General features: G+C 37.5%; 1 protein-coding gene across 1 annotated transcript in view; it reads right to left on the bottom strand.

Annotated features, from left to right (window-relative positions):
- Positions 1-17,167, bottom strand: part of LOC149576063 (Radical SAM superfamily protein) — a 112,327-nt gene that overhangs the window by 63,619 nt on the left and 31,541 nt on the right. The window contains exon 7 of the mRNA XM_089816226.1: positions 6,506-6,609. Within this exon, the coding sequence (XP_089672352.1) occupies positions 6,506-6,609 (104 nt within the window). The remainder of the gene's footprint in view (positions 1-6,505; positions 6,610-17,167) is intronic.

Raw genomic sequence — 17,167 nt, 5'->3', positions numbered from 1 at the left:
TTGATTACTTGAAAGATCCCACAATAGTGCCATGACTTCAATAAAAGTGGGTTCTGGTAAATCCGTCATTATATCAAGTGAGTGGGATCTCCTCCGTTTCCAACTATTAACTTTTATCCACTGTCCACAGGTTGGCAAGATCATTGGCTTTGATACCACTATAATGTTTTGTTCCAGGTTGAAAGTTATTTAGCACCCAAACCAAGAAGCGTCAAAATCCACGAAACACAATCAAATGATGTACATACAATATGGAGATGTGCAGGTCATACGGTGATGTTCATACAATACAAGTTGTACGATGATACAGTGGACGTATGTTGTGTGTGGTGTTGTAATGGTGTATGGATACACAAATGTACAGTGTAGTTGGGGATTGCAAATGAGACCTTACGAGGTAGTCAAGAGCAACCTGGGATGTTGGTATGTTTTGTGGAGGAAACTAGGTGTTTGTATCGACTATGGTCATATGGTAGAATAGTGCAAGGAGTCATACAACTTGTACAAGACCAGACGGATTGATGGGTGTTGGAGGGTATAGAGGATGGTTGGACAGAGTATACACCTACGGACTTCCTTCAATGATAATGGAGTTGTTGATTGTTGCCCAAGTTTAAGTTCATATCTTTTGCCTTCAGATTTCGCATCAAGTCAAGTATCAAAGTCTTGAGTCTGAGTCTAGATTGCCTATAGGATGATTTTTCTTCTCATCATTCTTTGGATTTAACCCAAAGCTAAGTGATTAGGGTTTTGGGAGGGTTTGTTCATGCTTTATCCCAATGAGAAGGTCTGGATTTACTATTGATTCATATGTTCCTTGTTCCCAATCAGGTGAAAAACAAAGATTTATGTTGAGAGGCAATCCCTCATGAAAGTATTTCTACAAATCTCTGAGAAACCCTAATTCTAAGATCGAATGTTCCATTAAAGGCATTGATGCAAGTAGAATGAAGAAATCACATGCATATACCAAGAAAATGCAAAAGAAAACACTAAAGACTGAAGGTGAAGATTGATATACAATAATAAGAACGAATACTTAAAATGTAGAAATGATGAAGAACGTAGTCAAAGATGGTGAAGACCAAAGTTGGAATCAATTCAACGAATCAAACACGTCTGTTCATCCACCTCACCAAATTGACAAGTCAACCGAGCGAAATAATGCATTTCATTGGTGAGTTGAAAAGTCAAAGTCTTACATGTTAGTTGGGCCCCCCCTTTTTTTCACATAAAATCATGCATGTTCCAAGCCATCAAATCAAAAAAAGATCAATGCACGGCACTTTCCCGCATTCTGGAAGTGCTTGAAGTTTAGACAATGCGGGAAAGCAACGGTTAGACACGTGGCTGTGGGGCCAAATTCAACTTGCGAGCCACAAAAGAAGATTGTCAGAACGGATGCGAAATTGGTATGCTACGATTGGTCAGGTTCTCTGACATGACGAAAGTGGATCAGCCTTACATGATCGCCCGATCTTGGAAGATCGGCGGTGAGTGCCTGTCCGCTTTTTGGAAGTGCTCGAAGTTTAAACAATGCGTGCAAGCAACTTGTTGACACGTGGATCTGTGGGCCCTCGTACATCGAAAGTCTTTGTTGCGCAATCATAACAAAGGTAATAAAGGTTTCATCATGATCATCAAATCGTGTAAGATCAACGATGGAAATTTAAACTGGCAATGACCACTAGAATATGAAATATGCAATTTGGCGCGAAATAGCAGAATATGAAAGATTAATAGGTTTCTGCAAGATTTGTGAAATCACAGGAAGCCAAAAGGTCATGGGATATTTTCAGGAATATTATGGATCGTCAGTAGAAGAGATATCAAGTGCTCATATCATGATAATTTTATATTTTATTCTTTTCTATTATATGATTGTTGCTCTGCCAGAATTAGAAGAAATTAACAACAAGCTATAAATGTAACCTTATTTGATAATATAAAGGTCGGCAAACTTGATGGTGAATGAGTCTATAATTCCACTTACTTTCTGTTTACCGGTCATCTTTTGTTGCCCATTCTTAGATTACTTCTGCATAAAGAGTTGAAGGACAATTGTATGTGAACCTATGATAATCAGGTGGATTCCATTTCATTTCGATGTTTGCAGTTAAAATGATTCCATTTACTTTCCTCATATATAATTATGCTTCCTCTCTTGTTCATTTCATATCATGTTAGATAGTTTCATTGGGAAATGAAAGATAAATGTATATGAATCTATTAGTCATTGGTTGGATTCCATTTCATTCAAGGCTGATGGTGAAAGCAATTCCATTTGCCCTCATGTGCTTATCTCTTCATTCCTCTTTTACATTTAGATGGTAAATCTGCACTTAGAAGTAGGAGTAGATGTTAGAGGAACTTAGCTTGTGATATTCATTCCACTAGGTGTTATAAGTTGCCCAAATCTTTTTTTGCCTGGGGTGTTTGTAGTTATGAACATCCTGGTTTATCCTTTTTTGCTCTCAGGCTAAGAGCATACCCCACATCACAATGATCTATTAAAAACAAAATTCATTGCATATAAGGGAGTTGTACCTTACAATTCAAAGGGCAGTGATATAACACATATACTAACCCATTTGTTGGTAACATCCTTTTGTTTCCTCACATTTTGGGCATCTAGAATCAAGGTATAGCCAAGTTGGCAAGAGGGACAAACCGTTAACCAACATTGATTAATCACAGTGGTCTCAATATTAGCATAGAGCGTACGCACACACAAACTACATAAATATAGATATATTCCAGAAACAATGATATTTGCAAACAAGAATGATGCTCTGATTCGCTAGATATGAGCCAAGTAATCCAGAACAGAATACAGTGGGGGTTGAATCTCACTAAAACTGTGTGAGCGAACTAGGGAAGGTCTTTCACTTCTGAAATGGTGAGAAGAGAAAAACTCCAATCGAGGGAGAAACTAAGTGCCTATAGGAGGCACGGTAAACACCTGTCGAAACAATTAAATAAAAATGGGTTTGAGATATGCTAAATCTGTAATGTTCCCAATTTTAATTAATTTGGGGCCCAAGTTATTAATGTTTATATTTAGGGGTTTCGATTGATTTAGTGTATCTCGGACCCATTTTTATTTTTGTTTCCGTAGTTTGTGTCACCGTCGGCTATCTTTGTACACCCTCGAGAAGTTTTACGACGGGTATTTAAGCACGGCTTGTAGGTAGTAGTAGGTATGCTTTGGATTATATTTTCTCTGTACTGCGGATTCCTGTTGGAGTTTAGAATTGTTCGCCATTTCGGAAGTGAAAGATCTTCCCTATTTGGCACGTGCGGTTTCGGTGGGATTCATCCCTCACCCTATTCCGTCGGTGTTCAGTTTGGTGTGTATCAGGCAAACTGGAGTACTCTCATTATTTTGCTAAATACTTAACATCTGGTGTATGAACTTCCATACTTGTGCGGATATTATTTGGTGTTCCAAATCTACAGTATTCCTTGATATAATATTCAGCATTTACTGTTGTGCAACTTTGTGTGTCCACTGTGTGACACCGTACGGCTTCTTTGGGCTACATACGGCCTCTTTGCTGCACCATACCACCGTATGATCTCTTCCTCATCAGTACGGCCTCCAATCATTCCCGTATGGGCATCTACCTCTGTTCATTTCCCTCATCTCCATACTTCCTGCACCCCACACCTCCGTACAGCATTCTTAGTGAATCCCTGTCCATTCCAAGTCTCCGTACTGACTTAGTTGTCACCGTACGGACTCAAGTTGCCACCGTACGGCCTATAATTGACTGTACAGCCTTTCATTCTCAACTCGTACGTCAACCTAAGTTTCCCCCCCACTCTCTCAGTAACCATAAGCCAACATATAGCCTTGTCGTGCAATCCGTACGGTCTGATCTGTTTAGTACCCTCTCTACCATTCGCTCCCACCACCGTATGGCTATCACAGAGGGTCTCTACTTAATGTACAGCTATCCTGCAAAGCCATATTCGCACTCATACTACAGTCACAAATCTGATAAAACTCGCCATTGTTAGTCTGGAACATTACAAAATAAATCAGCCCATATACAAAGGTTTAATAATTTATTTATTTTATGACGTGAACATTACACACAATTTCACATCAGTTATGAATGGGTGTGATATCTTGTGGAGAGATATTAATAAAAGGATGGGCATGATATCTAAGAGACGGAATTATTCGATGATAATAGATATGTAAGGAGATCAAAACCATTTATTTCAGCATCGGATTGAAACTTATTTCTTACTTATCCATATTGGATATTCTCGATAGAGCATTTGAATAGTTGGCATAAATGATTGCAAGCAATTAATTACAAATTAGAGAAGGCACCATAGTTGCAGGGATCAAGAGTTCAGATCAAAAACAGCATCATCATCATTGTTGAAAGTATTATATTGACATATCAGACATAGCACATTATTCACCGTTACACAGTTATATAGATACATCACTGTATCATAGCATTATTGCTAACATCAGTGAAAGGAGGTTCATTGCATAGTTTTGCATCGATATATCAGAAAGAGCAGAGCTATACATATATGTATCTGCAGATCCAAATATCTAACCTTTGCATAATTCCTAGAGTCCTATCAAATACAGTAGTGATTCAACATCCAATCCATATAGTATCATTAGCAGATTGTCTATATTATTAAGATAATCTTAAGTATTATCAATATATGAAGACTTGATCACCTTGCATATTCCAATTGTCATATTACAGATAGCAGTGACATAGTTATCAAATTTATGCATAACATTCATTAAATGTATCATAGATCATCATTCATACTGTCAAGTGAGACTTTAAGGAAATAATTCTCTTGCAATTGATTTGGCAAGGCAATTGTCCCCATTTCCCAAGTTAGTCAAGAAGGAGACATTACACAACAATATATTGCATAACCAAATTAGTCGGTAAAACTAACAAAAAATAATATTCAAGCCTCCCTAAAGCAAGGTATGTTATTAACCCTTGCCACTCCATTTTCTCGACACCATCATCCATGTGAATTAAACTTGCATCATAAAAATCCCAGCACCGAGTTCTTGCTGAACTAGTTCAGTTTAAAATGCAAAGACTCTTTCATTAATTCCCATGTGCAATGGTAATCATCACTTGGATAAAAGTGTTTTACATACAAGGCAGGAAGTGAAGATATTTTGTGGCTTCTTTTGTCTTGTTGCAGATTCTTTGTGGCGTGATGATCTTTGGTTTGGTGGCCTTCTGTCTATTATTATCACACATAGAATGATGCACCAATTCACTTAAGCAAAAGCAAACCCATTTCACTGAAGCCATGACACAGATAAACAGTTGCAAGCCATTTTTATGTGAGGAATCAACTGTTAGGTACTCAAAAACATGCATTCTAAGGGGATTCATTATGAAGCTTTCAGAGGTTGTACCAAATGAAACCACGTGGGCTAGGATCTTGTGTTTGTTTATACAAGAAATTTACACAGTATTTCAAATAACCCTGGTAGCCTTGGCAGGTCAACAAGGTTGTCAGGCATAAGTTTTTGGTGAAACAATGGCAAAAGTTTATCTAGCCTTAAAAAGAAATTGTTACAGTATATCATGAATTGTAGGAGATCTAGACCTCATGCAAACCTGGGTAATGTCATTGGCAGGCTTTTTGTCACAAATAAGAACGGGCTTCTGGAGATATCCAGTGAGATAAGCATACCCAAGCTTATTAAAGGAAAAACATTCAAGCAAGTTGTGAGAGGAAGTGTTCAAATGTGTAAGACTCTCTGCTTTGACAGGATTGAGCTGGCCTTCCAGACAGAGTGGGGCAGCAGGGAATAATGGAAGCGAACCTGAATGGTGTGGCTGGATGAAGTGGTTTAGGCTCTGCTGGTGTCTGCAGGTAGAACATTTATAACAGATAGATTCCGTCCTCTGCACACGATTGAGCTGGCCTTCCAGACAGAGTGGGCCAGCAGGGAATAATGGAGGTGAACCTGAATGCTGAGGCTGGATGGAGTGCTTTGGGCTCTGCTGGTGTTTGCGGGATGAATATTTTTTGTAGGGGTCACTATTAATTTGATAATTGGCCATTTTGTATATAATGTATCTAGTTGTAATTTTTGTTAATTCAGTTGTTAAATACCAGCAGTTATATTAAACTTTGAAGATATGAAGTGATATGCAGTACGAGCAGTACTTCATGCATATAGCTTATAATTTGTGACAAACGTATTTTTGAGTGAGGACCCCAATAGATCTCTCTACTTTATCAAACACAATTACACCAATTTCTCTATATCTATTTGATTCGCCTCAAACTAATGTTGAATGAAAGAGTTGTGAGGTAAAAAATCTCCTATATTTATTAGTGGCAGAGTGGTTTTTCACTTTGATGGAATAAATGTTTTGAAGATATGTCTGAAACAAAATAGCAGAAAAAGTAAATACAACTTATTCCAATGTGCCTAGAAGAAAACAAAAGCACAATCAATTAGGCTTCAAAGCTAAAATACCTGACTGCCAATGTTGATTGAAGCTTGTAAGTTGCTAATTTCCTTATTGTGTTTGGAACACCCACAGTAGAAATTGTAATCATCCGTTGACCTATTTTCACATCCTACAAGTCAAGAAAATAAAGCTTGCATGAAAATCTACCCACATGAAGTGTAACTAAAATTGATAGTATGGAAAGTTGAAACCAACTAAAAATCATACTAATTTTCACATGATTTCATAATAAAAATAATAAGAACACCAATATAATTAATTTGACATATCTGGCCAACATCAGCACAAACACACACACACACACACCCCTCACCTCCGCCCAAAAACAAAGTTGTCTTCCAAATGGTTAAAGCAAAAATGGGGCTATGTAGAACAAAACTACTGAGGGTAAGAGGGCATCCTAGACAAGTGGAGGACGCTGGGATCAATGTAACTCATGAAGTGGAGAGTTGTTGGCAAAGGTGATGCACTTGCTCTGTACAGATTTTCAAATTGCACTCAGCCACAACAATGCATTTCCTCAAACTCTTAACCAGGAGAACTACCTACATCAGGTCACTCTATCTACTTCTTGGGCCATAGCCTTATGCTAATACTTATTAGCCAATTACCTTCACTGTGCTACGAATTGGGCATCCTTCTCTGTCTACACTACCTTTTGCTCCTCTAGTCTACTCTCTTGCTCAATCAACTAGGCCTCCTGCTTGGCCAAGGTGGCTTCCATAGCTATATGTCACTCACATTCTACAATGGTGAGTTGGGACCATTGGGTGAGCTACTCATGAATTGCTAAAATGGGAAACAACTCACTCCAACCACCCACTACTCATTGAAGTGCACTCTCTCTGACCATGCTATCTTCCTCAAGAGAATTTGTCACCCTCTTCATTCTATTTTAGATGTCCCTGAAAGCTTGAAGCATGTCTCCACTTTGTAAAGTCTAGTGAGCACTCGACCATGTTTTTTGGCCATGGTGAGTCTCGATGGGAGCCATACTACCATCATGGCTACCATCTCTATAGTAGGCCATCCCTAAGATAGAAAACATTGAAAAAATTCCCCCATTCCAATTGCATGAATGCCAAAATCTTTTCAGACTCAATAACAACCAAGTGAAATATTCCCAATGGATTTGCACCAAAATTGAACTTTCTTTTTCTCAGTTATTTTGTCATAAAGGTTGCTCTAGATGTATCATATAGCTTGTTTAGTATGTATTGTTGAGTTATTGTCTGTAGTAAACTCCAAGAATCATAGCAAAAGCCATATGTCTACTCTCTCATCATCAAAACAAGAATTAATATCACCAAAATCAATTTGATCATGCATAAGCATTCCTATACTCTAAACTGGAAATAACAATTTGTGTTTTCTTGCAATATACGATTGACACAATATATTTCTGAGAATTGCTTAACCTTCCCTATACTGAAACTTTTCCAAGTACCTCACAAACATCTCAGTGATGCCCCTCAGAATTACTCCAGCAGCATCTCCTAACCAAAATAAATATTTATCGCTGAAACAGCCCAGGCCTCAATAGGAAGAATAAGCCACCAATTATGGATTTCCAAGAGTTGGTGGGGGAGAGGAGACTTTGTCAACATTCAGGAAACATTTGTTGAAGTTTCTTTCATGCCAAACTCAGGTTTCTTCAACCACAATGTTGAATCCTTGTCAACAAATAATCTAAAGCCTGAGGTTATAATAGCAAGAAGTATATTTGTCAATTACAGTAGAGTTCATGTCAATACAAAGGAAGCCTAAGCCAAGAGTGTTGACCAACATATATGGATAAACACAAGCTCTACCAGATGAATTGGTTTGCACTCTTCTGGCTCAACCAGCCAACAGAAGTTTTCTTTGTCCCTATCCTTCCATCAGAAGTAAATTGATATTTATAATGTGAATGCAAAGCCCAAAATGTCCTCACGAACTGGAAATGAACAGACCTGGGAGTGCAGCTAGTAGAAATACTACGCAGCCATCAACGAAATGTTTTCCAAATATATTCACCCAGCAGAAACATACCTAGCCAATCAAGAGATGCAACTCTGCTAGAAAAGAGTACGCCAACTTCAATCAAAGAAATTCTCAACCAATGGAATTCTAATAAGATGCTATTCTTCATCTTTGCCATGCATTTCCAAAGAACATATGGCTAGAAAAGCTTCACCAAGCATGAAGTAACTATCTCCTCTGCTCACACGCCCCACCAAGTTCAGTAGCCAACTCCAATTTAAAGCCCAATACTATGGAGATTATTAAACCTGTGAGTTAATATATTTTCACAGCCAGCTGATAATATGGTGCCAAATATTTTATTTTGCATGATCTTCCAAGCATTCTTCAAGCTCATGCTAGAAATATTTCAAGAATTATTGAAGCCAGAGAATTAATCACCCAATCTTAAAGTCCAACTTCAATCAACAATAAAATATAGGTTTCCTATAATTTTCCCGTCATAAAATAAATTATTAATCAAACATTGTTAATGGGCCGATTGATTTAGTATATCTTGGACCCATTTTTATTTTTATTTCCGTAGGTAGATGTTGCCGTCGGCTATCTTTGTACACCCTCAAAAAGGTTTCCCCGATGGGTATTTAAGCACGACTTGTAGGTAGTTGTTGGTATGCAATTTGGATTATTTCTTTGTATTACGAATTCCCGTTGGGATTCTCTATTGTTCGCCATTTCAGAAGTGAAAGACCTTCCCTATTTGGCTATTTCTGGTTTCGGTGGGATTCGACCCTCACCCTATTTCGTTGCCTGTAATATTTTGCTCGGACCTGGCAAATCGAAGCACCATCTTTTGGCAAATATTAATTGAAGGATTATTCATGTTCAATCTTTGTTCTTGTTTGGCTTTATATAATGAATTCGGGTCTATAAGTTTATGTTTCCATGACTGAGCATTCCTCCTCCATCTGTACACCATCCGTCTCCCACATTACGAAGCGCATCTTCCGTACTGCAACTTTACCCTACCGTACAGCCTGGACAACTCCACAACCGTACTACTACCTTATCTTACCATACGGCATTTGCTCTATCATACCGTACAACTAGTCCTCCCCCCTCACCGTACAACCATTGCACCACCAACTCATATGACTATATCGGCATTCCATTGTACGGCCTCCAAGGGAGCACCGTACAACCTACAGGGTTCCACCGCACAACCCAAGCAGTTCGTACACCACCTTGGCCAATTGTTCCTCTCATCCTGTACACCTTTGGTGATCTAGTGCACGCTTGTTTGGAGTTAAATGGATTTCAAGACATTATAGTGGTATCAGAGCTTCAATCTTGCCAATCTGTGGATAGTAAATGAGATTTTATAGTCGGAAGAGAAGAAGATCCCATTTGGTTGATAGAATGGCAGCAAAACCAGAACCCACAGTTGTCAAACTCATGGCACTACTAAGAGAACTTGGGAGGAATTAGGCATAGATCAATGATAGTCAACTACTCATGGAAGAACCTCTCAAGAAATTGGCAGACAATAAAATATTCGGTGAAAAAAATGGTCACAGCACGAACTCGGAGTCAAGTAAAGTAAACTCTGATCCAGCACGCTCACGACCTTCCATGTTGTCTTTTCCACCACAGATGGAGGCACAACATAGAGGGAAGCAAACAACCTTCAAGGAAGTTCAAGAACAGTTGAGAGAAGACTGGAAGAATGCAAATTTTGAGGAAGATATATCCTACAAAGACTATGCAGATCTAAGAATGAGATATTCAAGAGGCGAAAACCGAGGATATTTTAATGATGATCTCAGAAGGAAGTTGAGTAAAGTAAAACTGTCTCCATTTGACAGATCCAAATCCATATCTGCGCAAGCGTGGATAATAAAGGCCGATGCTTACTTCTAGCTTAATCCTATGCCAGAAGAAGAAGCAATTATATTTGTGGCATTACACTCGGAGCGAGTAGTGCATGAATGGTGGCATTACAACACCATCACACTAGGGCATGACCAGATAAATACCTATGTGGAATTCACTGAGAGATTGATAGATCGATTTGATGGTAAAGATCCAAAACTTAAGTTCAAAAAATTGGCACAACTGAAGCAAATTGGATCAGTTGACTAGTACAATACAAAATTTTAGAAACTCTCTATTTTGGTCACGAACATTTCCGAAAGAAGACGAATAGTGCTTTTCGTGGATGGACTGATAGAACCACTAAAGGGTTGGGTAAAAGGGTTCGATTTTGCCACCCTATCGGAGACTCTTCTTTGCAAGTTTCTCCCTCTACTCTAAACTAATCTAATTCATCTAGTCAGCAAAAATGAGGGTTGCCTTTTATAGTTGCCTCAAGTACAATGAATGGCTCTGATTCATTGGGAATCAATGGTCAAGATTAAGCCAACACAACTCTAATGTAACTACCAGTTACAAGCATTAAATGCTTATCCAAGTACAATGAAGGAACACTTTGTGAACCAATGAAAAAATTAAATTGCTTTGAGAACCAATGAGGAAATTGGTAAGGTAAATGCACTAAGTGGACTCCACATGTGCACTTGGAACAGTTTGATTGGATGAACTTGGACATATGAAACTGGGACTTCTAATTGGTTGAAGATGAATCAGTGCCACATCAACATTCTTATATTGTAGACTTGACCAATTCCTTGGTAATGAAGGGATGTCCCTTGATACTTAATATTTTCAAGCCCTCAGGTGATTATGATGGATCACATTCTCAAATTGCTTCACCTTCATGAATCCTCTCCATCCATTTCCTTTTGAAATCTTCTCATTGGTATAATTTTTGAACTTGCATTTGCTTGAAATCTTGATGTTTTGGCCTTGGTACTTAGAAATGATGATGTGCCTTATCAAGTTGGGTATTTCGTATTGAACTTGGATTTCCAAAGAAAATTCAAGTTTGTGATAACTTTCTCCATTTGCTTGTAGGATTGTTCATTTTCCTTGTACAACTCTACTTCTTGAATCCCATCATGATCTTGTTTCTGAACTTGGATTTACATCTTCATTTTGTCCTCCTATCTTGAACACCATCTTGCTTGGCTTCCTGAGGAATGACCTACTACTTGTGGATACCTAAATTTTCCATGTTGCGCTTGCTTGAAACTTTTTCCATAGTCCTCTGTGTTCTTTACCATCTCCATCCTCTACTTGAAATTGCCATCATATTTCATGTTGGTGTTGAATCTCAATTTTACCTTGCAGAGAAAAAGGAAACTTATGTTAAGCCTATGAAGTGAAATTGCAAGAGAATTTTATGAAAAACTCTAGTTGAATCACAAAAATCATGTTAAGATTGGATATTGCAATGGTTGAAACTTGAAAGTGCACAAATCTAAACTTCTTAATGTTCCCGTTTTTGTTGGCTTAAATTAATATATAGGAGACCGTCTCAAGATATGAAAGGACATGTATCATGCTCCTCTATTTAAGATGTCTAATTTATGCCATGGGTGATATATGTAAAATAAACAAGGGAAGGAACTTTGAACTCAAAATATGGTCTTTAATAATTTGCACAAAAGTTTGGGTCAAGCAATCTGCAAACAAGGAAGGCCTCAGGTGAACAAACCAGAAGATGGATAGGGTTTGTTAAAGCCAACTGGGCTAGAGATATTGATTGCCCAAGATTTACAAGTGGTTATATGTGTGTATTATGATACATCATGATTGCCATAAGCTTAATGTTTATAGGCTACATGACTGTCCTTTTGTGAGGGTTGTGCTTGCCAATGGTAGCTGTGAGTGTATAGAAACATTTTCAATTCACTACCTTTTATGGTGCTTGATACTTTATAAGATGTTTAATATTGTCATGTTCAACAGCCACCTATAGTGCTTTCACTAGTGTCTTGCCAGTCATTTATGGTAAATCTTAGGCTTATCATTAGTTATTTATCTGTACCTGCACAAGGTTACCACTGCATCTTGATACCATCCACTATTCCTTGACAATGTATAGGGTCTGTGAGGTGTACACATATCTCATATTTTTCATGGTTATTCGTAAGGGAACACATCCAATACTTCTATGCATACTCATTGCCACTGTCCTAACAGATCCGTAAAAGACACTTTATCCTCTTTTCACTAGTTAATGCACTTCCTATTAGACGTGGAAGTAACTGTCCCCTTCAACAGTGATCATTACTGCCGTGTCATGAATCCCTTTGTCTCTCTTGATTTTCATTTTGCATTTTGTCACTTTAAAATTAATACTATTATTTAGCAACATATATTGACCCATGGGGAATTAAGCTCCCTCATACCTTGCCATTGTTACTTGGTTTCTGTAATCTGCTTAAAAGCACTAGAATATCATATGATCCCTTCTCAGACCTTCAAATCTCTGTGACTAGAATGCATTCATTGTTTTATATTTACCCTGCAAGATGGCAGGATCAATGCTCTGATCCCAATTTAATATTCCCTTTTGGCATATCCCTAGGTTTGCCCACAAATAACAATTCCAGCAGATGTAACTTGTTTACAAATACAATTCTATGATGAAATTATACAATTATAATGCCAATATAGTAAAAATCCTAATTACAATATTCATTAACATCAAAGCATTAATATCAAGAATCTATGATCGTATACAAATAATCTTTATTCAAAAAGCTTCTTAAATTAATTCCTGTCTTTTTCATAGCCTATTCCCATAGTCAACCATATTAGGAATCCAATGGGAAAGCTTGATAGGATGCTGGAAGACTTACTTCCTCAATCAATCCCAAAGGCATGGAATGAACTTCCAACTCATTGGGGCCCATAGCCCACAAGTATGACAGGAACTCAAGTGTATCCATCTTGGGGAAGCGTTCTTGATGAGGGAAGAATAGTACTCCTGCATCTTCCTCTTTGCCAAAGATTTTGCAATGATTCCAAACATGGTTGTTGAGTTAAATCAGGTAAATAATTACTTATCCTATATTTCTTGATGGATTGACAATTTAATCATATAAGTAAGACTTAAAAGCTTCTTATAATATTTCTGTGAAATAAATAAACACAGTAATACGTGCATAGTAATTATTTCCTTTAATCTTATAGACTATTGCTCTTAATATTTAACTCAAGTTTATTTCTGAATCCTTCTGCCTGTGACAGGAACTCAAGAGTATCCATCTTAGGGTGGTTTTCTTGATGAGGGAAGAACAGTATTCCTGCATCTTCCTCTTTGGAAAACATTTCGCAATGATTCCAAACAAGGTTGCTGAGAGAAATTAGGTAAATAATTACTTATCTTGTATTTCTTGGTGGATTGGCAATTTAATCATATAAGACTTAAAAAGCTTCTTATCAGATTTTTGTGAAAAAGAAAAAAAACTCAGTAATACGAGCATAGTAATTGTTTCCCTTAATATTATAGAGTCTAGACTATTGCTCTTAATGTTTAACTCCAGTTTATTTCCTCTTTTGACTTTCTTATATTTGGTGGAATTGGCATTTGCTTGTGCCCCTTGCTATGTATTGTTCCGTTCTAGAGTTGCCTTATGAAGTCCCTATATTTTTAGTATTGCCAATCAAACCTCAACCCGTTACACTTATTGCCATACAATGGAAAGCCTACATAGCATCCATACGGTGAATACAATGTCTATATGGATTTGGAAATTGTACAATAGGCTATTAGAATGTCTGTGCTTCAGGAATATGTTTGTGCTTTGGCTAGAAGATACCGTACAACATTTTTGCTCTAGCCCTTTGCGTGTTGTTTTCTTTGTCACAACATCCTGTAGTATGCTTTAGGTAGTCTTGTTGTGTGCTTCAAGTAGTCTTGTCATGTGCTCCAAGTAGTATCCCTCAGTGCTTCAGGTAGTTCTCCCTCAATGCTTCAATTAGTCTTTCCCAATGTTTCAGGTAGTCTTCCTCAATGCTTCGGGTAGTCCTTTTCAATGCTTCAGTAGTCTTCCTCAATGCTTCGGGTAGCTAGTGCTTCAGGTAGTTCTCCCTCAATGCTTCGGGTAGTCTTTCTTTATGCTTCAGGTAGTCTTCCTCAATGCTTCAGGTAGTCCTTCTCAATGCTTTGGTAGTCTTCCCCAATGCTTCGAGTAGCCAATGCTTCAAGTAGTTCTCCCTCACTGCTTTGGGTAGTCTTTCTTTATGCTTCAGGTAGTCTTACTCAATGCTTCAAGCAGTCCTTTTCAATGCTTCGGTAGTCTTCCTCAATGCCTTGGGTAGCCTGTGCTTCAGGTAGTTCTCCTTTAGTGCTTCGAGTAGTCTTTCTTTATACTTCAAGTAGTCTTTCTCAATGCTTCAGGTACTCCCGTGCCTCAAGTAGTCTCCTATCACACATGTAGGTCTAGACCGACGAATTGTCAATAACAAGGGGAATATTGTGTAACTTTCATGATGCAAATTAAGTTAGTGATATGAAGATGATATTTGCCAATCACACAAAACCAATACAGATAATTGTCAAGATAGAGCTTCATTGAACAATATTTATAATTGCAAACAAAGATAGTGCACGGATTTGCTAGACCTGAGCAAGTAATGCCTGTATATGAGAAATAAGCATGCAAGAAATACTAAATTAAGGAATCAAAAGCATTTACAAACTTAAAAAGCATAACATATATGCTAGACAAAGACAAACCCTCAATTTAGAATATGAACCATTAAAAGGTTCTCTCAATGAAGCCTTTCTTGTTTTAGGGATGAGTCTATTTGATAGATTTAGGATGTATGCTCACTTGCTTGCTCAATTGCTTCAATGGAGATGGATAATGGCAAATTGGTAGCCTTGTGAGCTCTCAATTTGGCATTATGAGGGTATAGTTGATGGCTTTGTTTCTCAAATTAGCATGATAACTTTACTAAATGGATTGTGTTGAAATGGCTTGGGAGGGGATTCAATTTATAGGCTAAGGGCATGAGGGTTTGAGGGCTAAGATGCAAGGATGGGGAAAAGCTCATGGAAAGCTCAGATTGCATGAGAAGAGAGCACATGGATTGTGCTTCCTTACAGCCAATCAGGGAGTGACACATGTCACAGGGTGAGTGGGTGAAAGAAAGGGCAAGGATGAGTCAACAAAGGAGGCTCAAGGCCTTCAAGACCCTATTAATGGCTTGTAAGAGCAATGAATGGGTTTATAAAAGTCTTTTATGGCTTTGTAAGAGCATTCATGGTTTGGTGGTTGGGATATTTTGAGAGAAGACTTTGGCTTGGCTTAGGAAAGTCTTAAGCTTGTTTAGGATTGTGCAAATGATTAAGGGTAGGATTAGGGTTGGGTTTAGGATTAGATTAGGGATGTTAGAGATGGGCAAGTGGATGGCATTTATGAGGGTGGGTGAGTTAGTAGCTATGCTTGGTTAGTATGAGTGGATGGGGTGGATTAGGCTAAATGGAGGATTACGGATAGGCTTAGGATGAGGATGAAGACCTTCTAGAAGAGTCTAGAACTTTCTAGGATGAGGATAAATAAAGTTTATTTATCTCAAAGGTTTGGGTTGAGAAGATATTTATTAAAACATTTTTAATAAATATGAGGATTAATATTTAATCTTAATTAAATATTTTGAGTTGGGATTAGGGGTAGGAAGTGATGGGATTAGCCTTTAATCGAAATTAAAGAAGGATTAGAAGATTTTGGAAGAGGTTAGTAGTCTTAAGAAAATTGGCCAAGTTTTGGGCAAAAAATAAATTAATTATTTATTTTGGGATTTTTGGTCAATTTATTAATTAAATAATTAATAAATAAGGAAATAATGTTTAAATAAGATTTAAACATTTTTGGGAGGGATTCCTTAATTAAATATTTTTAATTAAGATAAAGGGATTTAATGGCATAAAAATAAATTAATTAATTAATTAATAAATGATGATGTCATCAGGGACTTTTTCAAAAAATAAAAATATTTTATTTTCTAAAGAATTTTTTAGGTGTCTACAATACCAAGATGGAATAGGGTGAGGGTTGAATCCCACCGAAACCGGAATAGCCAAATAGAGAAGATCTTTCACTTCTAAAATAGCAAACAACAAAGAATCTCAACTAGAATTCGCAATACAAAGAAGAACAATCAAAATCGCATACCAACTCCTACCTACATGTTGTGCTTAAATACCCTTCAAAGGAACTTCTCGAGAGTTTACAAAGATAGCCGATGGCCACACCTACAGAAACAATTAAATAAAAATGGATCCGAGATATACTAAATCAATCGGAACCACAAATACACATTATTAACTTGAGCCCCATATTAATTAATTAAAGTAACTAATTAAAGGTCCTTTTATTATATTATTTAAATTCTAGGACCAATTAATTAATTAATTTAATTTAATTATTACATTAAAATTTATAGACATGACAAATCCTTGCAGCCCAAAGATTGTTTGCCCTCAAGCAATCCATCATCTGACGAAACACCAACAGCTCCAAGGTCCCAAATCAAACATGCAAGTGAGACGAGTGAAATGATATCACTTCCTCTACAGCACCACATTGCCATCAAACTTTCGCTACGCCACTCTGATATAAATATTGTTGTGTCCTAAGTCACCAGGGTCCCAAAGATGTCAATTATAAAATACATGAACTCTCCAACAAGCTAGGGACATAGTTTGCTCTCTGATAAGCACCCACTGTAGGGTAGTTGATTTGTTGAGATGAGTTCCTGCAACAAAAGCATAAATGTAATGTCTCCCT

This window comes from Cupressus sempervirens, chromosome 1 (assembly GCF_028749045.1).
Source record: "Cupressus sempervirens isolate cs-2001-9-10 chromosome 1, ASM2874904v1, whole genome shotgun sequence".
Taxonomy (NCBI): domain Eukaryota; kingdom Viridiplantae; phylum Streptophyta; class Pinopsida; order Cupressales; family Cupressaceae; genus Cupressus; species Cupressus sempervirens.
The sequence above is the reverse complement of the archived record's forward strand: the minus strand, read 5'-3'. Positions and strand labels throughout refer to the sequence as shown.